Source organism: Anguilla rostrata, chromosome 1 (genome assembly GCF_018555375.3).
Source record: "Anguilla rostrata isolate EN2019 chromosome 1, ASM1855537v3, whole genome shotgun sequence".
NCBI lineage: Eukaryota > Metazoa > Chordata > Actinopteri > Anguilliformes > Anguillidae > Anguilla > Anguilla rostrata.
The window spans coordinates 85325618-85352048 of NC_057933.1; the positions used below are offsets into that span (position 1 = coordinate 85325618).

At 46.2% G+C, this 26431-nt stretch overlaps 2 protein-coding genes across 3 annotated transcripts in view; both read left to right on the forward strand.

Moving 5' to 3' along the window:
• Nucleotides 1-339: 339 nt before the first annotated feature.
• rcor1 (REST corepressor 1) lies at nt 340-20503 on the forward strand. Its single transcript, XM_064306789.1, has 13 exons — nt 340-935; nt 1035-1094; nt 6094-6174; nt 8987-9039; nt 9593-9754; nt 10313-10431; nt 11123-11201; nt 11878-11928; nt 12233-12415; nt 13029-13106; nt 13364-13421; nt 13843-14081; nt 17621-20503. Exons 1-13 carry the CDS (start codon nt 776-778, stop codon nt 17660-17662), a joined length of 1365 nt encoding a protein of 454 aa, XP_064162859.1. The 5' UTR covers nt 340-775; the 3' UTR covers nt 17663-20503.
• A 1147-nt stretch (nt 20504-21650) lies between these two features.
• traf3 (TNF receptor-associated factor 3) overlaps nt 21651-26431 on the forward strand; it is a 32078-nt gene continuing 27297 nt past the window's right edge. The window contains exon 1 of one of the 2 annotated variants that reach the window (XM_064306811.1): nt 21651-22076. In XM_064306811.1, coding sequence (XP_064162881.1) covers nt 21993-22076 — 84 coding nt within the window. In that variant the 5' untranslated portion in view covers nt 21651-21992. The remainder of the gene's footprint in view (nt 22077-26431) is intronic. The other variant, XM_064306802.1, reaches the window with a different exon arrangement.

Genomic DNA, 26431 nt, shown 5'->3' on the forward strand with positions numbered 1-26431 from the left:
TCCGTTCATCCTAAAGCCATCAGTAAGTTTGCGTTTTGACATGTAATCGAGACAGTCGGATTAGTCTTGTCTGGATAAGTTTTTGTGGATCTTACTCAATAAAACAGATTTCGCTAGATTTTTTGGGTATAGTTATTTTACTTAAATTTTGATTCCTTATTCTCTTCTCTTGGTGTGCGTCATACACACAACGGAAGCTCCCAAGTTACTAGTGATTGATGGGATATTTCACAAATAGAAGCGCTTACAGTTGCCAAAAATGTGACTTTGTCCAATGATGTGGCGCAGGGGCGGGGTTTCAGGGGCTGGTTGGTGTTAGGTTGAGTGGTTGGGGGCGGTTGGGGCTCCATCAGGCGAGTTGCGCTGCCGTCTGTTCGCCGCACGGAGCCTCCGCTTCACATGAAGCTGAAAGTTGGAGCTTCATTTGATGCAGGCAGTTCACATTAAAAACCTTTGTGGGGTGCTAAGATTAGCGTCGAAAGTGCATGTTTCGCCTTAATCTGACGAAACTACACCCACAAAGGCACGAATGCGTATAGTAAATCGACAATAACAGTGTAGTAGCTTTAGCAGTCGATTTTTTACATTTACATTATTATATTAGCTGGCTAGCTATAATAGCCTGCTAACTAGAATTGATATTGCTATTATTGGTTGCTAGCAAGGTACAAAGCTCCGGCGTTCTCTGCAAGCTAGCTACTAGCTAGCAATTTAGCTTGTTTTATATCTAGAACTAATCTAACCAAAGAGCTGGTTTACAGATTAAATTGTTAAAATGCCGGCGATGTTAGAGAAGGGTACCGCGGAGATTTCTGGCAAAAGAAGGGGCAGACATTCGGTTAATAACCCTAATAATAAAAGTTTTTCAGCTAATGGGAATAGCAGCAACTCCTGGGAAGACGGAAGCTCGGGTTCGTCCAGCGATGATGAGCACGGTAGGTCAACAGGGTGATAGCCTCAAACAATCCGGAGAAGTTATTTTACTGAGGTATTTAAACACACTTTGCGTTCTTATGGGCTGTGTTTGCTCTCAGGTGCTGGGGGCATGCGTGTCGGGCCTCAGTATCAAGCCAGCGTGCCAGATTATGATCCAGGTGAGTGTGTTTTTATAACCTTCTCTAAAATGGTAGAGAGAAGCGAGCAACCGTTGGTAGCCTCAAACAGCCTGCAGATCTGGTTAGCTAGTTAGCAGCCAGGCGAGCCTCGCACTTTGTTAGCTTGGGTAGCTATCAGTTAGAAAAATTAAGTGTCTATAAAAGATAAAGTGGCTTTTGTTGTTATGATTTTCTGAGATTTCAGATATGAGTGCGCAGCTGCTGCCCAGAAAGGGTAAGTGCTGTAGCGTTAATCTAAACTGTGCAATTAAACAACAATAAAATGAGATGTTTAAACTTTGAAGGCTCTCCCTGCTGTTCACTGTGTGAATAACAGCAAAACGTGTTACACAAACGTGCCTCTTCTGTGAACCACTGCCAGCTAGCCGAATGCACGAGCCATGGCCGAGGTTAAGTCGCGATAAATACATTTGGGGCCACTGGACGGCATTGCTGGGACCTGCCTGGTGTACCCCGATGATTCGACCAGTAGGCTATCACTTTTATAGCGGCCCTTAAGAACTGAAGTAGGAATTGTTAAGGAACAAATGCACACATTTTTTTCTAATGAGCCGCTATGGTAGCTAACCTCAATAAACGGCTGACCTGGCCATTTCTGGCCCCACGGTGTTTGGACACTCCGGCGCTAATGGGACTGCTGGTGTGCACAGGCCCCGAGGCCCCATCTAACCCCTCCCAGATGCTTTTTCACTTATGAAACCTCGTTTCGATACTGCCGAAGCGATTCCGATGCAGTGACATACGTTCTCTCAAACCACCAGAGTATATTTCACAAGAAATAAGTTATCTGCTATTTGAACGGGAGTGAAATGTAATTAATAATATGCTGTTTTATAGAAAACCGAGTGAAGCATCCATGTGCTTACGTTGTATTAAAACCATGGCCAGTTTTAAAAGATCTTCCCTGAAATAGGACATTTGGGAGGTGTGGTTTTTTATATACTTCAGCAACATGCATAAGAGGAAAAAATCTGATTCTTTAAACTTTTTGCACTGTTTCCAATTTTAGATGGACACTGGGAAGTTGCCGTTTAATTGCCCCAAACCTTGAATTACTGCGTTGTAGCTCTTAATTGGTGTTTAATGAAAGTGATTATTTATTTGTGTTGTGTCTTGTATTTGACGGGAGCAGTTAGCTCATCAGACCAATGCGTGTGGCAGGGGTCTGGAGCACGAGGAGGGGTTTCTATGGTGACGAGCTCTAGTGGTAGCCTACATGAGCGAGGGGCTCACGAGCGGATGGATGCTTTACTCTCAGGATAGATTGCTATCAGCACGTGAGCGAAGCAGGAAGTGAGAACGTCCTCCTTCCCTTTGGCTATGTCAGTTCCGTGTTGGGCTAGTACTGCGTAATGAACCTCACTATGTAACAGCACGTGTGTGTATGAAATGTTTGCCCATATCTATTTTTATTATTTTACTAAGCAAGACAAAGGAACAGATAATTCTGTGTACATTCAATAGATAATCCAGCTTCTTACTCTGTGGTATTCTGTTCTGTGTTTACTCTGTCGAGGGCATTACGTTTTGGGGTCCCTCTCCCTGGTTTGAGTTGTTGAAAGACTGTTGTAGGGTGTTGGATTGTGAAGGTGAGGTCAGTGGTTTGGTATAACATCAGTGTTGGTAGAGTAGTGCAATGTTGCTAGGTTAGAGGGTGTGGTGTTGTGTGTACTGATGCTATGGCAGAGGTATGGTATTGTATGTGATGGTGTTTGGTGTATGTACAGTGTTGTGTGTGATGGTGTTTGGTGTATGTGCAGTGTTGTGTGTGATGGTGTTTGGTGTATGTGCTGTGTTGTGTGTGATGGTGTTTGGTGTATGTACAGTGTTGTGTGTGATGGTGTTTGGTGTATGTGCAGTGTTGTGTGTGATGGTGTTTGGTGTATGTGCTGTGTTGTGTGTGATGGTGTTTGGTGTATGTGCAGTGTTGTGTGTGATGGTGTTTGGTGTATGTGCAGTGTTGTATGTGATGGTGTTTGGTGTATGTGCAGTGTTGTATTTGATGGTGTTTGTTAGCGGTATGTCAGCAGATTGGTGTTGTAAGTTCGTAGGTCTACAATGGCAAGAAAAATTCTGTGAACCCTATGGAATTACCTGGATTTATGCATTAATTACTCATTAAATGTGGTCTTCATCTAAGTCACAATAATAGACAAACACATTCTGGTTAAACTAATAATAAATGAATAATTGTACTTCTTGTCATTACTGAATGCATTATTTAAGCATTCACAATCTTGTTTGGGAAAATGTTTGTGAACCTCTAGGCTAGTGACTTTTCCCAAAGCTAACTGGAGTCAGGTGTTTCAATCAATGAGATGAGATTGGAGGTGTGGGTTGGAGGTGCCTACCCTATGAAAAAGGCACACAAAGTTTGTTTATTCTCAAGTCTGCTCTTCTCAAGAAACATATGTTCATGTGAAGCATAGCCTGAACAAAACAATTTTTAGAGGACATTAGAAGAAGAATTGTAGAGGTGCATAAAGCTGGGAAAAGCTACACAAGCATTTATAAAGGCTTGGGTGTTCATCAGTCCACAATAAGACAAGTTGTCTACAAGTGGAGGAAATTCAGTCGGACTGAATGCAGTTGTAGAGATTAAGTGCTGCTCTCCATAGGAGTGGCCGTCCTGCAATGGTCATCGCAAGAGCGTGTAATGCTGAAGCAGGTCAAAAAGAACCCTAGGGTAACGGCAAAGGAACTTGCTAAAGTATCTGTTTAAGTGTCCACTATAAGATAACCACTAAACAAGAATGGTATTCATGGGAGGACACCACTGAGGAAACCACTGCTCTCCAAAAAAACTCTGCTGCACGTCTCAAGTTTGCAAAACTTCGTCCGAACTGCGAGGGCTGGTGGAGGGAGTGTCATGGTTTGGGCCTGCTTTGCTGCCTCGGGGCCTGAACAGTTGGCAATCACTGAAGTAACAAAGAATTAAAATTTGTATCAATAAATTTTACAGAAGATCAGGGTAGCAGTCCGTCACCTGATGCTTAGTATAAGTTGGGTGATGCCACAATACAATGACCCAAAACACATGAGTAAATCAACAACAGAATGGTTGAGATATTGTGGCCTGATCAGAAGATGTCTTTTCATGCAAAAAATGAGAAACATCAACGAACTGAAGCAGATTTGTGAGGAGGAATAGTCTAAAATGACTAGATAGTTACTTGATAAAAGTGTTCACAGTTTTTTCAACCTGAATGTTTAGACAATGTGTTCAATAAGACATGAGAAGTGTATCTTGTTGTGTTTGATGATCAGGCCACATTCAATGAGTAATGAATGCAGAAATACAGGTCATTCCAAAGAGCTCGCAAATGTTCTTGCAAACACTTTCTCTATATGGTAGCGATGCAATGGTTCTTCTAAAAAAACAAACTGTTGGGTTTGCTTGCTTCAGAAATCCTGTTTTATGTCTTTCGAAATAGGTGCTCACAACTTAAAAAAAAATAAAAATAAAATTGTCTTGTAAAAGTTATATTGGCCATTTCTATTGATGTACTGTAATATAGACATTAAATGAGAAATCCAGTGGAGCTCTGTGCGCTGGTGGAGTTGTGGTGAGTGCAGCTTATGGATGAAGCTCTAGTCAGTCAGTTAGTTTGTAAAATGGCAAATGGGCAAGAAAACCCAGTCTGGTTTTCCCACAGCGTTTTCTGCTGTTTGGGAGCTTTATGGATTTAGTGTTAAAGTCTGAGGATGAGACCGTGCGCCAGTGTGCCGTATGCGTGCGCAAGTGTGCCGTATGCATGCGCGAGTGTGCCGTATGTGTGTGCGAGTGTGCCGTCTGCGTGCGCGAGTGTGCCGTATGTGTGTGTGTGTGCCGTATGCATGCGCAAGTGTGCCGTATGCAAGTGTGTGTGCCGTATGCGAGTGTGTGTGCCGTATGCAAGTGTGTGTGTCCGTATGCGTGCGTGTGTGTGCCGTATGCGTGTGTGTGTGCCGTATGCGAGTATGCCGTATGTGTGTGTGTGTGCCGTATGCGAGTGTGCCGTATGTGTGTGTGCCGTATGCGTGTGCGAGTGTGCGTATGCAAGTGTGAGTGTGCCGTGTGCGAGTGTGAGTGTGCTGTATGCAAGTGTGAGTGTGTCGTGTGCGAGTGTGAGTGTGCTGTATGCAAGTGTGAGTGTGTCGTGTGTGAGTGTGCTGTATGCAAGTGTGAGTGTGCCATATGCGTGTGTGTGTGTGCCGTATGTGTGTGTGTGTGTGCCGTATGCGAGTGTGTCGTATGCTTGTGTGTGCCGTATGCGTGCGCAAGTGTGCCGTATGCGTGTGCGAGTGTGCCGTATGTGTGTGTGTGCCGTATGCGTGTGCGAGTGTGCCGTATGCGCGTGTGAGTGTGCCGTATGCGAGTGTGAGAGTGCCGTATGCGAGTGTGAGAGTGCCGTATGCGAGTGTGAGTGTGCCGTATGCAAGTGTGAGTGTGCCGTATGCGAGTGTGAGATGTGTGTGCCGTGTGCGAGTGTGAGATGTGTGTGCCATGTGCGAGTGTGTCGTATGCTTGTGTGTGTACGTATGCGTGTGCGAGTGTGCCGTATGCGTGTGTGTGTGCGTATGCGTGCGCGAGTGTGTGTGCCGTGTGCGAGTGTGTCGTATGCTTGTGTGTGTACGTATGCGTGTGCGAGTGTGCCGTATGAGCGTGTGTGTGCGTATGCGAGTGTGCGTATGCGTGTGTGTGTGCGCATGCGTGTGCAAGTGTGCCGTATGCGAGTGTGAGTGTGCGTATGTGTGTGCAAGTGTGCCGTATGCGAGTGTGCCGTGTGCTGATGGCAGTACGTTGAACATGACGGGCCATCAACATCACCCTGGTGCGTCTGTTAGATTATTCTTTTTAGAATTGAGAGTCTTCAATCTGAGATTTGAATGTCTGTACCCCAAACCTAGACCACTGTGTTTAGGGTACAGACTTCTATGTTTGAGGTACAGACTGCTTAGTTTGGGTTACAGACTGATGTTTGTTTTCTCCCCACAGAGGTGGCGAAGGCCAGTCAAGAGCGTGAGAATCTGGGCATGCTGGTGTGGTTCCCCAACCAGAACCTCGCCGAGGCCAAACGTGAGTGTCTGTCTGTCTGCCTGTCTGTGTATCTGTGTGTCTGTGTGTCCATCTGTCTGTGTGTCTGTGTGTCTGCCTGTGTGTCTGTGTGTCCGTCTGTCTGTGTGTCTGTGTGTCTGTGTGTCCATCTGTCTGTGTGTGTGTCTGCCTGTCTGTCTGTCTGTCTGTGTGTCTGCCTGTCTGCCTGTCTGTGTGTCTGCCTGTCTGCCTGTCTGTGTGTCTGTCTGTCTGTGTATCTGTGTGTCTGTCTGTCTGTGTATCTGTGTGTCTGTCTGTCTGCCTGTCTGTCTGTCTGCCTGTCTGTCTCTGTGTATCTGCCTGTCTGTGCCTGTGTCTGTGAGTGTCTGTCTGTCTGTCTGTCTCTGTGTGTCTGTCTGTCTCCCTGTCTGTGTGTGTGTGTGTCTGTTTGTCTGTGTGTCTGTCTGTGTGTCTGTGAGCTCAATGTCTGGTTCTTCTGGCCCTGGGTGAATGGAAACTCCATCTCCAATGAGAGCGCCGCCTCTGTTCAGTAAAGATCCTGCAGGCCAAAGGCTAAAAATATCATCTCGCAAAAAAAATCTGTGGACCAATCAAAAACATCCACTAAAACTGAAGTATCAACCCCAAGCAAATATCCCGTCATATACTGGTTGTCCCCAGAGTTTGCAGAAAATGGTCTGATTCTGCATGTGTTACCCTCCCAAAACTGCCACGTCTGTTTTCACACAATGGCCTTTCTAGACTGCACTTTCCTGCTGTCACCACTAGGTGCCACTGTCTGCTCACTCTCTGGTTTGTGCTGCTGCTATAAACGACAGTTAGAAACACAAACTTGCCTTCAGCCTCAAACCTGCCTGTGTGTGAATCTGCTTCAGACCCTAACCTGCCTGTGTGTGAATCTGCTTCAGACCCTAACCTGCCTGTGTGTGAATCTGCTTCAGACTCTAACCTGCCTGTGTGTGAATCTGCTTCAGACTCTAACCTGCCTGTGTGTGAATCTGCTTCAGACTCTAACCTGCCTGTGTGTGAATCTGCTTCAGACTCTAACCTGCCTGTGTGTGAATCTGCTTCAGCCTCAAACAGGACAAGAACTTACTTTCCGCAAATACGTCTGATTGTGGCTTATTTTCGGGAGCTTTACCGAGCCAAAGTTACGCTTGATGTCAGTGTTGTGCTGCGTCACAACTACGCTTTGAAATTCAGCAGAAATCTGGGCTCTCTTTGATTGATATGACAGGCCTTTGTTGCCAGGATGAATCTGACAGTCTGTAATGCAGACAACAGAAGTCTGGCTGCCCCCCGCCCCCCTTAAAAAACTTCTTGGATCTATACAATTCATGCAAATGACCTATTTTGAGCACACAATGGCTATTTTTTTTCCAAAAGGCAACAAATTTCTGTCCTGCATGAGATACGAGTCTGAAGTTTTATTGATTTATCTCTTTGCTTTTAATACCTAGTGGAACTGTGTGCGAGTCAGTGTAAGTGTGAGTGTGTGTGCGTACACCTGTACGTGTACATGTGTGTGCGTGTGCATGTGTGTGTGGAGTGAACGCGGGTGTCCCAGGTTGTGTGGGTAGGGGTAGGGTTAGGGTTAGTGTGTGCATGTGTGAGTGGAGTGAACGCGGTTGTCCCAGGTTGTGTGGGTAGGGGTAGGGGTAGGGTTAAGGTTAGGGTTAGGGTTAGGGTTAGGGTGTGCATGTGTGAGTGGAGTGAACGCGGGTGTCCCAGGTTGTGTGGGTAGGGGTAGGGGTAGGGTTAGGGTTAGGGTGTGCATGTGTGAGTGGAGTGAACGCGGGTGTCCCAGGTTGTGTGGGTAGGGGTAGGGTTAGGGTTAGGGTGTACGTGTGTAAGTGTACGTGTGTGAGTGTGCGTACATGTGTACGTGTGTGCGTGCGCGTGTGTGTGTGGAGTGAACGCGGTTGTCCCAGGTTGTGTGGGTAGGGTTAGGGTTAGCTTGTGTGGGTAGGTCTCGTATTGGTGATTGTAGTTTCTCTGAAGCCCGAGTGAGTGTTTTAGCATTGGGTTAAAATGCCTTTGTACGGCCAGCCAGTTTTAAAAGATGATTTCTTTATATGGCTCCATCTCCATGGTTACAGAAAGTGAAAAGGGGAGTGTTGACTGCGCTCAGGTTGGCCTTGTGTTTCTGTCAGGACTCGCTGTGTTGATAGCAGCAGTTTGCAGCCTCACACTTACATATGGAGCGAGAGACTGCCCTTGTGACACTTTGGGGAAGGGTGTGTGTGTCTGTGTGTGTCTGTGTTTGTGTGTGTATGTGTGTCTGTCTGTGTTTGTGTGTGTGTGTCTGTGTCTGTCTATGTGTGTCTGTCTGTGGGTGTGTGTGTGTCTGTTTCTGTCTGTCTGTGGGTGTCTGTCTGTCTGTCTGTGTGTGTGTGTCTGTGTGTGTGTTTCTGTCAGTCTGTGTGTCTGTCTGTGGGTGTCTGTGTGTGTGTGTGTGTCTGTGTGTGGGTGTGTGTGTGTGTGTCTGTGTGGGTGTGTGTGGGTGTTGGGGTTTGTCTGTTTCTGGGGATTTTGCTCTCAAACTGAACTACTGCATTTGCACAAACATCTGGATTTACTCTTAATCACAGCTGATTTGGTACCATTACAGGACCACATCACCCCCAAATCACCCCCAAATCACCCCCAAATCACACTCAAATCACACTCAAATCACACTCAAATCACACCCAAATCACCCCCAAATCACACGCAAATCTCAACCTGATCTCAACCATCCTTCAGTCATTAACCCCTTCTTAACCCTGCCTGCCTCTTGTCATTTCCCCTCTCTCTCTCTCTCTCTCTCTCTCACTCTCTCCCCTCCCTGCAGTGGACGAGTACATCGCCATCGCTAAAGAAAGACATGGCTACAACATGGAGCAGGTAAGGCACCTCACCTTCTATGCCCATTTATACGATGCTCCTGCTTGTAGCCCAGGCCCTGTAGTGCTGTCAAACATGCTTAAACCTTCGCTCTGCCTTTAAAAACCTGTCTTGAGTAAAGATCCCTGCCTGTGTGCCAAGATTAATATCAAGCCTGACTTACAGAAGCCATTTTGCTGCCAGCATCTGATATGACATGGCTCGCAAGCTAGATGTGAACTTTTGATTGGGTGCGTTTTGGCCATGTCACTTGGATGTGAGCTTTTGATTGGGTGCGTTTTGGCCATGTCACTTGGATGTGAGCTTTTGATTGGGTGCGTTTTGGCCATGTCACTTGGATGTGAGCTTTTGATTGGGTGCGTTTTGGTGTCCTGGATGTCATTGGGCGTTTGGATTTGGTGTAGCTTTTGATTGGGTGCGTTTTGGCCATGTCACTTGGATGTGAGCTTTTGATTGGGTGCGTTTTGGCCATGTCACTTGGATGTGAGCTTTTGATTGGGTGCGGTCTGGCCACGTGACCTGATGTGATGATTTGATGGGATGTGTGGGCCAGGCTCTGGGAATGCTTTTCTGGCACAAGCACAACATAGAGAAGTCGCTGGCGGACCTGCCCAACTTCACGCCGTTCCCGGACGAGTGGACGGTGGAGGACAAGGTGCTGTTTGAGCAGGGCTTCGGTTTCCACGGCAAAACCTTCCACCGCATCCAGCAGATGGTGAGAGACCTGCATTAATGCCCCGCCCACTCACTCTACACCCTCCTTAACCCCGCCCACTCTACATGCCATAACCCCGCCCACTCACTCTACACCCCCCTTAACCCCGCCCACTCACTCTACACCCCTTAACCCGCCACTCACTCTACACCCCCTTAACCCCGCCCACTCTACATCATAACCCCACCCACTCACTCTACACCCCCTTAACCCCGCCCACTCACTCTACACCCCCTACGCGCCACTCTACATGCCCTAACCCCGCCCACTCACTCTACATCCCCCTTAACTTCACCCACTCTACATGCCATAACCCCGCCCACTCTACAAGGCCTTACTCCACCCACTCAACAAGGCCTTACTCCGCCCACTCTACATGCCCTAACCCCGCCCACTCTACATGCCCTAACCCCGCCCACTCTGCAAGGCCGAACCCCGCCCACTCTACATGCCCTAACCCCATCCAACTCTACAAGGCCTAAACCCGCCCACTCACTCCACACCCCCTTCCCACCCCGGTTGTCCAGGTGACAGTGTTGCCATGGTGTTTCCCCCCAGCTGCCAGATAAGTCCATTGCCAGCCTGGTGAGGTTCTACTACTCGTGGAAGAAAACGCGCAGCAAGACCAGCGTGATGGACCGCCACGCCCGCAAACACAAGAGAGACCGGGAGGAGAGGTGGGTCCTGACCCTGCGTGCCCCCGAACCCCCAAACCCACAGCGTTCCCCTCTGAGACTCACTCACACTGAGCGACTCACTCACACTGAGAGACTCACTCGCACTGTGCGACTCACTCGCACTGTGCGACTCACTCGCACTGAGCGACTCACTCGCACTGATGAGGCTCACTCGCTGAGAGACTCACTCGCATGAGAGACTCACTCGCATGAGCGACTCACTGCACGAGCGATCACTCACTGAGAGACTCACTCGCACTGAGCGACTCACTCGCACTGAGCGACTCACTCGCACTGAGCGACTCACTCGCACTGAGCGACTCACTCGCACTGGGAGACTCACTCGCACTGAGCGACTCACTCGCACTGAGAGACTCACTCACACTGAGCGACTCACTCACACTGGGAGACTCACTCACACTGAGCGACTCACTCACACTGAGCGACTCACTCACACTGGGAGACTCACTCACACTGAGCGACTCACTCACACTGAGAGACTCACTCACACTGTGTGACTCACTCACACTTAGACTCAGTTGCGCTCAGAAACTCGTTCAGGTCAGCTCAAAGCCAGGTGATTTGAGGGGTGTGGACTACTGTGCTTGAAGTTGACCACGCCCTGTGCACCGAAGTGCCCTGCCCTTCTCCCCGCGCTGCTGAAGCCTGCGCTGTATTCTGTCTGTTCCAGCGAGGATGAGATGGAGGAGAACGGTGGGAGTTCCCCCAGTGACCTGGAGTACGACCCCAACAAGGAGGAGAAGAAAGAGGTGAGTGTGTTAAACTCAGCTCTGAGTTTGTGAGTGTTAAACTCAGCTCTGAGTTTGTGAGTGTTAAACTCAGCTGAGTGTGTGAGTGTGTTGAACTCAGCTCTGTGTTCGTGAGTGTGTTAAACTCAGCTCTGCGTTCGTGAGTGTGTTAAACTCAGCTGAGTGTGTGAGTGTGTTAAACTCAGCTCTGAGTTTGTGAGTGTGTTAAACTCAGCTCTGCGTTCGTGAGTGTGTTAAACTCAGCTGAGTGTGTGAGTGTGTTAAACTCAGCTCTGAGTGTGTTAAACTCAGCTCTGAGTTTGTGAGTGTGTTAAACTCAGCTCTGAGTGTGTTAGACTCAGCTCTGCATGCGTGAGTGTGTTAGACTCAGCTCTGAGTGTGTGAGTGTGTTAAACTCAGCTCTGAGTGTGTTAGACTCAGCTCTGCGTGCGTGAGTGTGTTAAACTCAGCTCTGATTGTGTGAGTGTGTTAAACTCAGCTCTGAGTGTGTGAGTGTGTTAAACTCAGCTCTGAGTGTGTGAGTGTGTTAAACTCAGCTCTGAGTGTGTGAGTGTGTTAAACTCAGCTCTGAGTGTGTGAGTGTGTTAAACTCCGCTCTGAGTTCCTGTGTGTGTTAAACTCAGCTCTGAGTGTGTTAAATTCAGCACTTACTCTCTCCTCCTGATTTGTGTTCCAGAGTGGACCTGCACCAGAAAAACCTGAACCCAAACCTGTGCCCCCTCCAAAGGTACCTGTAACACTCACACACCTGCACACACACGCTCACACACACACTCACACATCTGCACACACAAACACACACACTCACACACCTGCACATACACACTCTCACACATCTGTCAACCAGCACACACCCAACTGCAGTCACTAGACCACACTGAAGCATTACCTTCACATGCTCGTTAGCATCAGAGGTGCAATTGAACACAGATCATGCAGGATAGGCTGCTGGCTGCAGAGGCCAGTGTGTTGAGAGATCCGTGTTTGTTGCCCATGGTTACTGTATGTTCTGCCCCCCCCCACCCCCCCAGCCAGCACATGTGAAGAAAGAGCCTCTGGGCCCCCCAGGAAAGCATCCGCACCGCGCCAAGAAGAAGCCCCCGAAAGGCATGCACCTGACGCAGGCCGACGTGTCCGCCATGTCCTCCAGCACCCCCGCCGCCGTCGGCGTCCTGCGCCAGCTTGACATGGAGCTCGTCTCCATCAAACGGCAGGTCAGAGCTCCGCCTCCTCCCCCATGGAGCTCCGCCTCCTCCCCCATAGAGCTCCGCCTCCTCCCCCTGGAGCTGAGCCCCCTCCCCCTGGAGCTGCGCCCCCTCCCCCATGGAGCTCCGCCTCCTCCCCCATGGAGCTCCGCCTCCTCCCCCTGGAGCTCCGCCCCCTCCCCCTGGAGCTGCGCCCCCTCCCCCATGGAGCTCCGCCTCCTCCCCTTGGAACTGAGCCCCCTCCCCCATGGAGCTCCGCCTCCTCCCCCTGGAGTTGCGCCCCCTCCCCCATGGAGCTCCGCCTCCTCCCCTTGGAGCACCAAACCCCAAACTCACACGTGAAGCTGCAATTATATTTTTCATTATTCATTCATTTTTCAATTATAGTTCTATAGCTGCCTCTAAAACAACCAAGATCTAATTTTTCTGTTTGTATTTTTACTTGTAAACATGCAGGATGCAAGTGTAAATAACTCTTTGGAGGTGCTGGAAAGTGTGTTTTTCTCAACATCACTCAGCAGAGCTAATGATGCTTCAGTCTGCAGACATTTGAAGAGCTAGCACAATTAGCATGCGGCCCGTAAATATTGTGTAATATTTTTGCGGAATCATGTCTCCTCAGATCCAGAGCATTAAACAGACTAATAGTGCCTTGCGGGAGAAGCTGGAGGTGGGAGTGGATATGTACCGACTGCCAGAGGTACGATTCACTCTGCTGATTCACCCTGCTGATTCATTCTGCTGATTCACACCGATTCACCCTGCTGATTCATTCTGCTGATTCACACCGATTCACTCTGCTGATTCTTTCTGCTGATTCACACCGATTCACTTTGCTGATTCATTCTGCTGATTCACATTGATTCACTCTGCTGATTCATTCACTCTGCTTGGGGGGTGCAGTAGGATCTACTTGGGTGTCTGTTGTTACTCAGTGTGTTCATCTCTCTAACTCAGGTGACCCAGAAGTTTAACGCTCGATGGACCACAGAGGAGCAGCTCCTGGCTGTGCAAGGTAGTCTATCAGTCGATGAGTCAGTCAGTCTCTCTGCCAGTCTGTCAGTCTCTCTGTCTCTCAGTCTCTGTCTGTCAGTCTGTCCATCTCTTAGTCTGTCAATCTCAATGTCAGTCTCTGAGTCAGTCAGTTTCTGAGTCTGTCAATCTGTTCATCTCTCAGTCTGTCAGTCTCTCGGTCTCTCTGTCTGTCAGTCTGTCCATCTCTCAGTCTCTCTCTGTCAGTCTGTCCATCTCTCAGTCTCTCTCTGTCAGTCTGTCCATCTCTCAGTCTGTCAGCCTCTCAGTCTGTCAGTGTCTGTCAGTCTATATGTCTGTCTCTAAGTGTCTGTCTGTGTCCCTCTGGGTATGTCTCTAACATGTGATTGGATAGTTCTGTCACATCTCTGGAATGTGATTGTATTGTTCCGCTTGTCTCCCAGCCATCAGGAAGTATGGGCGGGACTTCCAGGCCATCTCTGACGTGATTGGTAACAAGTCAGTGGTGCAGGTGAAGAACTTCTTTGCAAACTACCGGCGGCGCTTCAACCTGGACGAGGTGCTGCAGGAGTGGGAGGCGGAGCATGGGGGCGAGGCAGCCAATAGCACGGAGGAAGAGAAGATGGACCTGTCACCTGAGGAGGGCGTGGCAGTGACTAAACTGCCAGAGGAGCAAGAGGAGGTGATCACCTTTAGCTTTGAGCCTGAGTACCCATGTGTGTACAGGTGTGTGTGTGCGTGTGTGTGCGTGTGTGTGCGTGCGTGTGCGTGTGCGTGCGTGCGTGTGTGTGCGTGTGTGTGTCTCTGCGCAGGTGTGTGTGTATGCCGTGTGTGTGTCTCTGTGCATGATGTGTGTGTGCTGGGTGTGAGTTAGGGCTGCCACTAACGACTATTTTTTTATCAATTAATCTATCGACTATTTTACCGATTAGTCGATTTCCTCCAAAAAAATCAAATTGACCATTTACTTTAAGTTCCAGGGTTTCCCTGCCATAGAAAGGCTTAGGCGCAGCGCCTGAGTGATTTTGCGGAGCGCCTGAAGCCGAATGAACGTAAAAAGGCATTTAGGCCACATATCAGAATTAATGTAAAAACAACGGTGATGCGCTGACAAAAAAAACAAAACAAAATGAAGAGGTGGCTTTATGGTTTTAAACACTCCGCGCTATGATGGCATTATAAATAGAAGTGGGTTATTGACTAGCGTTTTTATGCATGGTAGGTTAAATGCATTTACAGAATATAGCGTTTTTTCACAAAGATGGTATTTCTCGATATAATTGTGCCGCCGTGTTAACACATTACTACGGTTGTGGGCACGCTTCACGGTAAAAAATAATTTTAGGATAGCGCTTCCGAATTGCTTGTGTCGAAAGTGCTTACATCTGTCTAAAATGTAAACAAGTAATCCAGTTTTCACGGTCGGGAAAAATTTAATGACAACGTTAGCCAGCAAAGCTAGTTAGTTGACGTTACATAAAGATACCTCGATTGAACTAACGTTAATATCTAACGTGGCTTGGTAGCTAAACAAAGTTAGGGTGTGTTCACACCAAGCGGCCAAAACCAGACTTCGTTTTTGAAGCTCATTTCCTGGTGTTGTAGTTCCTGGTTGCTCACTAGCGCCACTACGGATGGCTCCAGTATAGGTGTTTTCATATCCGGTTTCCATGTAAGTCTACGGTACAAATGCAATAAAAATACAAAGCCACTAATTTTTTCTCACAAGAACAAATAGTCATAATAGGTGTATTTTATTCGTCTTATGACTGTCCATGGGTCTATTTTATGATTTATTGCATCATTTGGGCACAGGGCCAATATTTGTTCTGGACCAATGAGGTACAGCTTGCGTCACTTCCGGATTACTTCGGAGGACTATGCTACAGTAGGGGCCACAGTCTATGGTCACTGGGGTGGGCGGTGGCGCTTCTTGGCCTTGCCATTGCGGCTCCGGCTACGGTCCGCCTGTGCTAAGTCTGAAAATGCAGGCATCCCATTTCGTGGTGATTTCATTATGGCGTGTGCTATTTACAGCTGCACTAGACGACCATAAAATAATCCTCCTCTTAAGTTTTTCGGTAGCCGAGTCATTTTTACTATTTCCTTTAGCCTACTTAACCAAATAATTACTCGGCAGAAAGCGTAATCAGCCTGCTATATTTGGTAAACCAGCAGTAGCCTGTGCTAAAACAGTTCGCAACTTCGGCTACCAAGCCGTTTGACTAGCTAGCTAACCTTAACCGGCAAACATTCAATCTGTCAAACGTGTTTGGCGGCTTGTCAGTCGTGTACATTCCGTAAATGTCTACCTGGGCCATGCTTCAAGCATGTGACATAGCTACTGTAATCCCGATTTTGGGATAAACACTTTTTCAGTTTCACGAAGCGAATTAAGAGTCTCAAGGTTCATTTGCTGAAATCACACACACAGAATTTAACGAAATTAACCATCTTGGCATTTAGAAAGGAATATGTTTTTAGCATTTAAGAGACCGACAAGCTAGGCATTTAAGACAGTGGTTCTCAGAATCGGTTCTGGGGGCTCCTTGCGTATATTGGCTTTTCTCCATTGGTTTTGATGATTTACAAGAAAAAAACGATAGCCTAATAATAATTAGAAATTCAACGTAGGCTACATTATTTTTGTCTTCATGCACCAGGTGGAAAACTTGCTGTACAAAGTGCGTTGTCATATTTACACGCCTGCAGATCAGTTATTAAAATACTTGGTAGATTTGTTAATAACCGCTGACAGTGTTAATTTTTATTCGGTAGAAAGTGATTTGCGAACGATCGGTCAGCTAGCGTCACCCAGCAAGTGAACACCACAAACGGCGATGGAGTAGCTAGTAATAGCAGTTACTGGCTCATTAACTGACCGGCGAAAACCTACGACGATAACTTGCTCGGTTAACAGCAGATCTACCAGACAGTTATACGAAAATTAGCCTAGTCATATCACCAGTAGCCTACACATCTCCGATTGATTGACCATCAGTGTAGTCAATGTTCTTCCCCTGTGGTTCATATTGCTAATGCGTGAGCTAACCACGGATAGCCTACCTAGCTCACTGGCAAGCTGATATGCTAGTTAAGCATATTCGTTTTGCTGAGAAACATGAATTGAAGATAACTGAACATAGCCTAATTGTATTTTTAATGTCATACATATAACGTGATTACATGACAGTACAGTCACGGATGGAAATTAAACTCCGTAAACATCTGATAATATATTTTAAAACATAACGGCAGACAGTCAGCTAGCCTCGTTCAGGTTGATGGGCTTTTCCGCACCGGACTGTCAATCAAATTGTAAAAATCACAGAGCGGCTTTTAAACTCTGTGGTTTTGGCTCCACCTCCAAAATGGCCGCGCCCGCCATTGAGCTTCAAAACGTATTTTCGGAGACCCACGGAGAGTCAATGGGTGACGTCACAGTAGCTTTGTCCATATTTTTTTACAGTCTCTGGTTCACACGTAACGTCTTTTTCTGATGAATATATATATATATAACTGATGAACTGATATATATATATTCATCAGAAAAAGACGTTACGTGTGAACTGATGAACTGATATATATATATTCATCAGAAAAAGACGTTACGTGTGAACTGATGAACTGATATATATATATTCATCAGAAAAAGACGTTACGTGTGAACTGATGAACTGATATATATATATTCATCAGAAAAAGACGTTACGTGTGAACACACCCTAACTTTGTTTAGCTACCAAGCCACGTTAGATATTAACGTTAGTTCAATCGAGGTATCTTTATGTAACGTATATATATATATATATATATATATATATATATATATATATATATATATAAAACCCTGTTCCAAAATATAGCTGAGAGCGCCTAAGCGCTCTGAAAACCCTGAGTTCATTTTATTTTGACAACAACAAACTGTAGGCTATGTGTCATTGTATAATGCAGCACAAAACAAAATGTAAACAAAGGTTTCCATATTGAAGTGCAAAACTGTAGGTTTAAACTGGCAACTCCAACATGATAAAAATAAATAAAAAAGAGGTCTTATTGTTTAAGTCGGTAGTGCAAGTCCAAAATAAATCCCAGTTTCTATTAAACCCATTATCAAGTGTGGGTGTGTGTGCATGTATGTATGTGCGCAGGTGCGTGTGTGTGTGTGTGGTCTCCGCTGGTGTGCTTGGGTGTCTGTAAGGTGCCCATCTCTGCACACAGGTATCTGCCCCAGTGGACTCACCTTTCCCATCAGCCTCCTGAAGCCCACTGACTCCGCCCCGAAGCTCGCTGACTCCGCCCATGGGGTGACACGCCCGCCTGTCTGGATTTCCCTCCCAGCCATCGTCTGAACAAAAGCAGCAGCACCAAATAAAGCACCTGTTTCCATGGAGACAGACTGTCTGCCCAAACACCGTGCTGCCAACAGAGGGCAGCACCTCCCCTCAGCTCCCAAATTCGTATAAACACACACGCAGACAAACACACACACACACCTGCGCAGAGACACGCACGCACACACACACACTGCATACACACACGCACGCACGCACACACAGACATACACACACGCGCAAACACTCGCACACATACACACTTGCAGACACACTCACACACACACTGCATACACACACACTCAAACACACACACTGCATACACACACACACTCAAACACATACACACACACACACACACACATCCACGCATGCACGCGCACATACACACACACACACACACACACACACACATGCACGCGCACGTGCGTGCAGACAGACACACATATATGCACACGCCCGCACACATGTATATCCCATATTTGGACAGTGGTATAATTATGTAGTTGTGGCTCTGTATTCCAGCACATTGGATTTGAAATGAAATAATGAATATGAGTACTCTACCTGACTCTTTTTACAGCACATTGGATTTGAAATGAAATAATGAATATGAGTGCTCTACCTGACTCTTTACTTTTTATTGACTCTAACCCGACTGTTCCTTTCTCAATGCTTATCAGGGGTTTGCATCTTGTGGTGACCCCCCTGAGGTTATGCTGGTGTCGTCTTCTCTTTATGGTAATCTTTGACACATCTATGCCTACTTCCTGGGGGGGTCTTCTTGATTCGTTTCACAGTTGAAAAGGGGTTTTTCTTCGTAATAGAAAGTATTATTAAATCATCCACTACAGTGGTCTTCTGTGGTCTACCAGGTTGTTTGCAATTGCTGAGCTCACCAGGGCATTCTTGCTTCTTAAGAATGTACTGAGCAGGTAATTTTGACACTCCCAGTGTTTGGGCTGTCAGTCTATCTTGATCAAGCTATTGATCAATTTCAATCTCAGCCTTGGGATGACTGAGTGCAAATGCCCCACCTAGAATCAAGCCTGGACGTTCTCTTCGCTTTCTTGTGAATGAGCTAATGTTGCAGTGACACACAGATGGCCAAGAAACAGCTGAGCAGCCCAGCTGTCCAATTACTTTTGCTCCCCCCAAACGAGGGGACTGTATAAAAGGAGCTGTAATTCCTACACTGATCACCCTGTATGGATGTGAAAACCCTCAAAGCTGACAGTTTGCACTTTAACCACATCTTCATCACTTCATTCCAATGTGCTGAAGTGCAGAGTCACTGTCCAAAGACTTAGACGGCAGTGTGTGTGCGGGCTCATGCCTATGGGCACGTGTGCATATTTATGTGCGTGCATGCATGTGTGTGTTTTTAAGTTGAGGTCAGAGGTGATTGGACAGGACTGCCTGTGTTTGCGCAAAGCTGCTCCAGCTGTTTGAGCTGGAAGCAGGTGTCAGTCACAGGCCAGGTCTGTGTGGGTAGTTAGGAGGCGGGGCCAGTGGTGGCTGTGGGTGGGGCTTACCGGGCTGGTCTGTGTGGGCAGTTAGGAGGTGGGGCCAGTGGTGGCTGTGGGTGGAGCTAGGAGATGGGTGGGGCTCACCAGGCTGGTCTGTGTGGGCAGTTAGGAGGCGGGGCCAGTGGTGGCTGTGGGTTAAGCTGGGCAGCCCTTTCTGGGATGTGTGCCCTGCTCTCTGGCCTCAGCCCTGTGCCCTACACACACACACACACACACTCACTCACAGCCACACAAACAGACCTGCACACACACACACACATACACACTCTCTCACTCACAACCACACAAACAGACCTGCACACACACTCACTCACTCACTGCTGAGCACTCAGATTTCCTGTAGCTGTGGCTAAGTCACTGGTTCATTAACCACTAATGGGTGGAACTACAATTATCTGTCAATCACTAAGACCTTAGAGTCATTCAAAAGATTTCATCACCTACAAAATGCGATTATTGGATATTGTAGCCCCGTCCCATTGTGCCCCGTCCCATGACCCCCTCCCTCCTCTGCCCCCCTCCCTGCAGAAGTATTGTGCATGGAGCTTCACCTTCTCACACCTGTCTGACACAGCCGTGACATCCATCGTTAAGACTTACCTTGGGCGTCTTTAGCACACAGCAGCATACAGTGGTTCCACAGGGTCAAAAATAACTCTCTTTGAGTGTCGGTTAAAGCTGAACCCGTTCGCCCAATCGCAGCGCTGTCGTCTGAACGGAGACAATGTAATCAATGTTACACCTGGATAGCCAGGTCAGTTGAGCTGGAAATCAGTTCTAAGAAGCCATGAACTTTTCTCGACTGTTTCTGCAGCGTGTGCAGAACGGATCAGCAGTCGTCTATGCATGAGTCCCGGGGAGTTTACATTTCTGCGCTTCTGAGAGTCGTATGTGGATAACTGTCTTGTTTGAAGATTAAGTTGAGCTTTATTTTATTTTAAGCTATATATAGGCTTTTATAAATTACATTACAGCTTTTAGAGTTAATTCCTCTGCCCCATCTCCATTGTTTAATGTTCAGATGTTTTTGTTGGTTCAGGTTTGTGTAATCCTACACATTCTGTGGGTGAAGGTGTGAAAGTGTTTTTTTTATTTTAAATCAACATTGGTTAATTACGTAAATGTAATGTAAATTTACAGTAAATTCCGAATCTAAAAAAACCTATGTTGGTTATTGCGCTCTTAATTTTTACCCCAGAGTTCTAAATGCAAAGTTATTAATAAAAATCTCTCTTGGTGAATGGTGTTTCTAACTGTGTGTGTCAGAAGTAAACGGTAAGCACCCTTTCAAATTCAGCTGTGTTCCTGCCAGTCTCTGGGCCTGTGGACGTTTGAGCCTCCTGTTCCTACCCAAACCCCACTCGCACCCGATCAGCTGTAGCCTTTCACAGATTGTGCAGTCTGACCCCAGGGAACCATTCTGACCATGGGCTGCAGGCTAATGGGAATTTTTAAAGTTTACAGTTGACCACTAGTGAGTAGGCCTCGTTGTTCAGTAGTTTAGCTGCCTGTGACTAGTCACAATTTACATATGGAGATGGAGGATTCTGTGAACTGGTTATTCAGGGTTTAGCATACCAGAATAACGACTGGGCCCTTATGGAGAACATACCGTATCTACATGGCATTTTGGGAAAGAGTGTGACTTTAGTTTCAATATTGGGGGGGGGGGGGGGGTTGTTAAAATGCATAGACCCTGATGACTGCAGACCTCTTAGGAGAATTTTTTTAAACTGCTGTGACATTAATTTGGCGTCTAACCCCCCTTCCCCTTCCCCTTCCCCCCCACCCCCCGTCCATAATTTACACCCTTCGTTTTTTTGGGGTACATTTAAATTAAACTTTTATAGCAAAAATCATGGTTATAATAGTAATAATAATAATGATGATAATAAAAACGATAAAAGATTAGCTACTTATGCAGTTTCGACCGGAACAAATAAGCTAGTTATACGGTAAAGTACACCGGAAATGTATTAAAACGTATCGTTTCCGAATGTAACTATACTCAATGTGACATCATTGCTACGCTTAAATTAGACTATGTCGCATTGTTAATTTTTGCTTATCATGGTATTTTAATTAATGACTTTTCATTCCTATTTCGGGAAATTAACCTGTCTGCAATTACCTACCACTGTCAGAGTTGGTAGGCTGTCGTTTTCTTAAAATGAGGAGACAATTTTGTGGATGGTATATGCTACACTGCCCCTTATTCCATAAAGCTTTTTTGTTGTGGCAATTCCCACACCCTGCCTGGTATGAAGACGCGACCCAAAATGTCCAATAATGTAAGAGATGTATCCCGCTCGACAATGTGATAGCCTAACGCCAGATCGTGGATCATTCCTGGGTCAAATTCACGCGTTAGAGACGTTGAGTAAAAAAAGCGGTCTGTCTGAACGGCGGCTGCACTGGAACGCGCGAGTGGCAGGGCGAACTGGGCGGGCTCGTGCGCTGTCACTGCATTTTTTTCTGATGGGGATTTCCAGAGGAAGTGCAGAGCAAAGGGGCTTTCCAACGGCGGAGAACCGAGATCAACACCGTGGGGATGCGGCGGCGCCTCTCCTGCCAAAATGTCCTTTTCTTTACATTTATGCCATATTCGAGAGTGCACGCGAACCCAACAGAGGCTACCGTTTAGTCGCGTGGCTGTAGCCGCTCTTTTAAACACTCATGACGCTTACTAGACTTGCGGTTACACCGTTTACGGGGCTTTCGCGTGTGTGAATGCCGTTTACCGAAGCGGAGTCTGTTAAGATTGCCCAGAAAAACAGTGGTGTTGGATTGGACGGCGACAAGGATCTAATACATGTAAGCATACCGTTAATTTCACTGTGATTTGGCAGTTTTCTAGTGAATGGTTTAATGGTTTGGTGTTCATTTAGCGTTAGTCGTCTGTGGCTCGTCTGCCCCTGTGTGTGAGTAACGTGTCTGCCTGCTAGCTGTTAGCGGTTAGCCAGCGCCGTCCACAGCTAACTTAGCTTAGCTTCTTATACAATTTCACTGTTCCTCTATCGTTGCCAACGTTACCAGTGACAAAATGGATACTTAAAAATGGATGTGGCGTGTTCAGCTAACGATACAGTCGAATACACTTGTGTGTGTGTGTGTGAGAGAGAGAGAGAGCGACAGAGAAAGAGAAAGAGAGAGAGAGCCTTCCCAGCAACACGGCAGTGATACCAGTTGCATTTGGTCGTTTCGTTTCCAAAGCGCGTTTAGATACTCCTTTGTATTTTCCGTCTCAGTTTGACGCTGTTAGCTAACGCCAGCCGCAGCCCTATCAGCGTGTGGATAAACTACGTGTTGCTTGTGCTGAGGTGTGGAATTAGCCAGAACTGTCTGGATTTCCCAGCTAGTTGATGTTTCAGTGTAACTAGCCAGCCAAGAAGCTAGGTAATAATGAAAGTATGAAATGGATGGGCTGATCAGTTTACTCTGTCAGGATTGCAACAGCAACGACAATCACGAAGTTTTTTTGTTCAGTTTAACGTTATTTAACGATTTGTGTGTGTGTGTGTGTGTGTGTGTGTGTGTGTATGCCCATACAAAATATACTTGTCTATATAGCTATGTGTATGTGTTTATGATGCTGAAACCAAGCTACTGTGCAACGCTAGTTATTCAAGTCTAGCGCTCTGACTAGCCAGTCTGTTGTTCCCAGGGGTCATGTGACCCAGGCCAGTGGCCCCCTGACTTTCCTGATATAAACCAAACTTGCTGTCACCTGAGTTGACTGTTGACTTGGGAATCACTGAATTCATTTGACAATACCATTGTGGATGTAACATTTCCTTCAGCAAGGATGCTGTCACGATTTATGTTGTTTTATCCACTTTATCTAGGAGCCTTAAAGACCGGTGGCCTTAGGTACGCAAAGACGGAGGAAAGTTGACCCTGTCTGTGCCAGCTCTGGGTGGCTTGCTCCTTTAACTGAGCTGTAGCTGTTCTCTGCATGTCTACTGTAGTCTTTAAAAGGTGAATAAACCCCACCCTATTTACGGCCCTCTCATTCTGCCGAAAATGAAAGAGTCCAGTGTGATAAGGCTGTGCTGATGGAGATGTGTCTCGTCAGCACAAGGGTGTTTTTATTGACTTTGATTAGGTAGTCACATGCCACTTCAAATATGCCTCATTCCAACAGAACGCCCTGCTGTACACGTAGTGGGGGCGAAGGCACTGCTCACACACTGATGTTAATAATTACTCCATCCATTGTGTGTTTATTCTTGTAATTCAGATTTGTAGGTGGAACTATTAATAGGGCTGTAAGGAGCTAAAACAGGAGAGAGAAAGGAAGGTATTTTCTGCTCTTCAAACCTCCGCTCACCTAACCGTGCATCCTCCTCAAAACTATCTTCTGTTTTCTGGCTACTTTATGTTTTTGGAAAAAAAAAAACTTTTCTTTGTGGAAAGGACAGTGCAGTGTGTACACTAGTACTACTACTGTGCTAAGCACTGTCTTGTGTCTGTGTGTGCACACTTATGTGTGTTTTTGTGTGTGTAGATTTTTATGTGTTGGTGCATTTGTGTGTGTGTGTGTGTGTCTCTGTGTGTGTGTGCGCGTGTGTGTGTGCGCGTGTGTGTGTGCGTGTGTGTGTGTGTGCGTGTGTGTGTGTGCATGCACGCAGGTTTTTCGTATGCGTGTGTTTGGGAATGAAGGTCGGTTCCCAGTGTGCGGTTCTCTGGTACACAGCAGTGAGAGGCAGAGACTGGGAACGTCAGCAGATGGAAAAGTCCCTAAAATACCAAATACATGCTCCACCTCCCTGCAGGCACTCTGCTACACCAAATACACGCTCCACCTCCCTGCAGGGACTCACCCTCTCCTGCAGGACTGACACCAAATACAATTCACTCCAGCAGGACGCTGCACACAATACACCACTCCTGCGGACCTGCTACACCAAATACACCTCCACTCACAAGACTCTGCTTGTCAGGGTCTGATGAAACGATGTCTGGTTAAATCCTTTCTGAAAGATTGTTTGTAAAGATTCTGAGCGTGTTATTAAAGAATTGTTTGCATAAATTCTAGCTAAAGGACTTCTTTTCTGCGAGGCTGCTAACAGCCAGAAACGACTTCGCTGTCTATGTAAGGTTGAGTACCTTTTTTATTTCTTTGCTGGCCTGGACAGTGTGGCCTGGTTCTATGTTCATGCCAACCCCAGGAGATGAAAGGGCTTTCCTCTGGGTCAGCGCTGCTGCACAGAGACAGAAGGGCTTTCCTCTGGGTCAGCGCTGCTGCACAGAGACAGAAGGGCTTTCTGTCAAGATGTTGCACAGAGACAGAAGGGCTTTTTGGGTGCGTGCTGGAACGAGCAGAAGCGGCTTGCCTGTTAGTGCTGCTTGAAGAGTACCGATTTCTTGGTCAGCGTTTGCTGCACTGGACAGAAGTGGCTGTTCTTGGTCATGCCACAGGAAGAAAGGGCTTTCCTCTGGGTCAGCGCTGCTGCACAGAGACAGAAGGGCTTTCCTCTGGGTCAGCGCTGCTGCACAGAGACAGAAGGGCTTTCCTCTGGGTCAGCGCTGCTGCACAGAGACAGAAGGGCTTTCCTCTGCGCCAAGGCTATAGCGCATTGGTCTCTGTTTGACAACCAAGAATTGAAAAGAGTAACCAAGAATTACCCTATGGCGACGCAAGTTCGAATACAACCGACGACACCGCAAATCGCGCATTTTTAAAAAGCAGGAAGCTAAACGCGGTTAAAAAGTTAATTAACGATGTCAGAGGCATAAAACTATTAATATAGCTTGGTACAAGTAAAACCAATATATTTTAAAAGTGTCAATTTGCATATATAATGTCAATTTTTAAGTTTTATTGTGCAACCTTGTTTGTTTCTTTCAAAATGTTTTTTCAAATATTATAATTCAGTGTTCAGTTGCTTTCAATGATTGTTACATGAATGTTCAGCTTCTACATTCTAATGACATATAAATAGTAATCAATCAATACTGTGTGCTTGTTTATAAAAAGGTTTATTTACATTGTTTACAATAGTACTGATTCAGAACATTGCCAAACAGCAAACCACAAATCTGGTTTCCAGCTTTTTATCCACTTATGAACATTTTCTATTTTGAAACATTTCTGTCTTAAGAATTAAATACAACAGATGGCATCTGTTATGCCATCTTTTAAACAGTGCCATAGCAGTCTAGAATGCTTTACAAATGAACATAATAATAGTCCAGTAATAAATTCAAGACTGCAGATTGAATGGATGGTACCTGTCATGATATCTGAATGGCATCTTTAATGCAGTGCTACAGCAGTCTGAAATTATTAGCAAATTTTAAAAATACTACTACTACTACTTCTAATAATAATAATAATAATAAATAAATAAATACTACAGCTACTACTACCTACTACAAACAATAATAAAAAACTATAATAATTATTTAACAGTGCAGTAATAAATACAAGACTATAGATTAAAAGCATGGAATCTATTGACATCTGGATGGCATCTTTTATACAGTGCTACAGGATTCTAAAATTATTTGCAAATGAAAAAAGATACTACTACTACTACTACTACTACTAATTATAATAATAATAAATAAATAAATAAATAAATTGTAATAAAAAAAGATTGTAAGCAGGGCTCATGTCAACCTCAGACTGGGTTGCCAGATTGTGTGGCGGTCTTGTGTGTCCTAGAGGGAGATGTTTAACAGGTATTCAGTCCAATCTGGCAATTTATAAAATGCATAGAACTAACAGTAAACAGTAAAACTTTCTGGACTGGATTTATCACGGTACTGGGTAAAATACAGAAAGACTGTGGGAGAAAGGGTTAAAATGAGGAGGTACCCCTGGAGAAATGGCGGTTTTAGCGGGTATAGTTCTGTGGGTTGAGCTCAGATGTGGCATCACACTGAGTTCCTGAAAGCCCTTTCCTAGGGATTTGGGCTCAAATAAGTGTCACAAACAGACATTTCACTTTTTTTACACAAAACTTTTATTTGATTGGAAGGGCTGTTTCTCATTCCTCCTGTGCGCACGGGCCTGCTCTGGGACCAGTGTGTTTTACGCACCAGTGTTTTCAGCACTGTGTAGAAGAGCTTGTTTTACGCGCCAGAGTTTACAGCGCTGTGTAGAAGAGCTTGTTTTACGCGCCAGAGTTTACAGCGCTGTGTAGAAGAGTGCGTTTTACGCA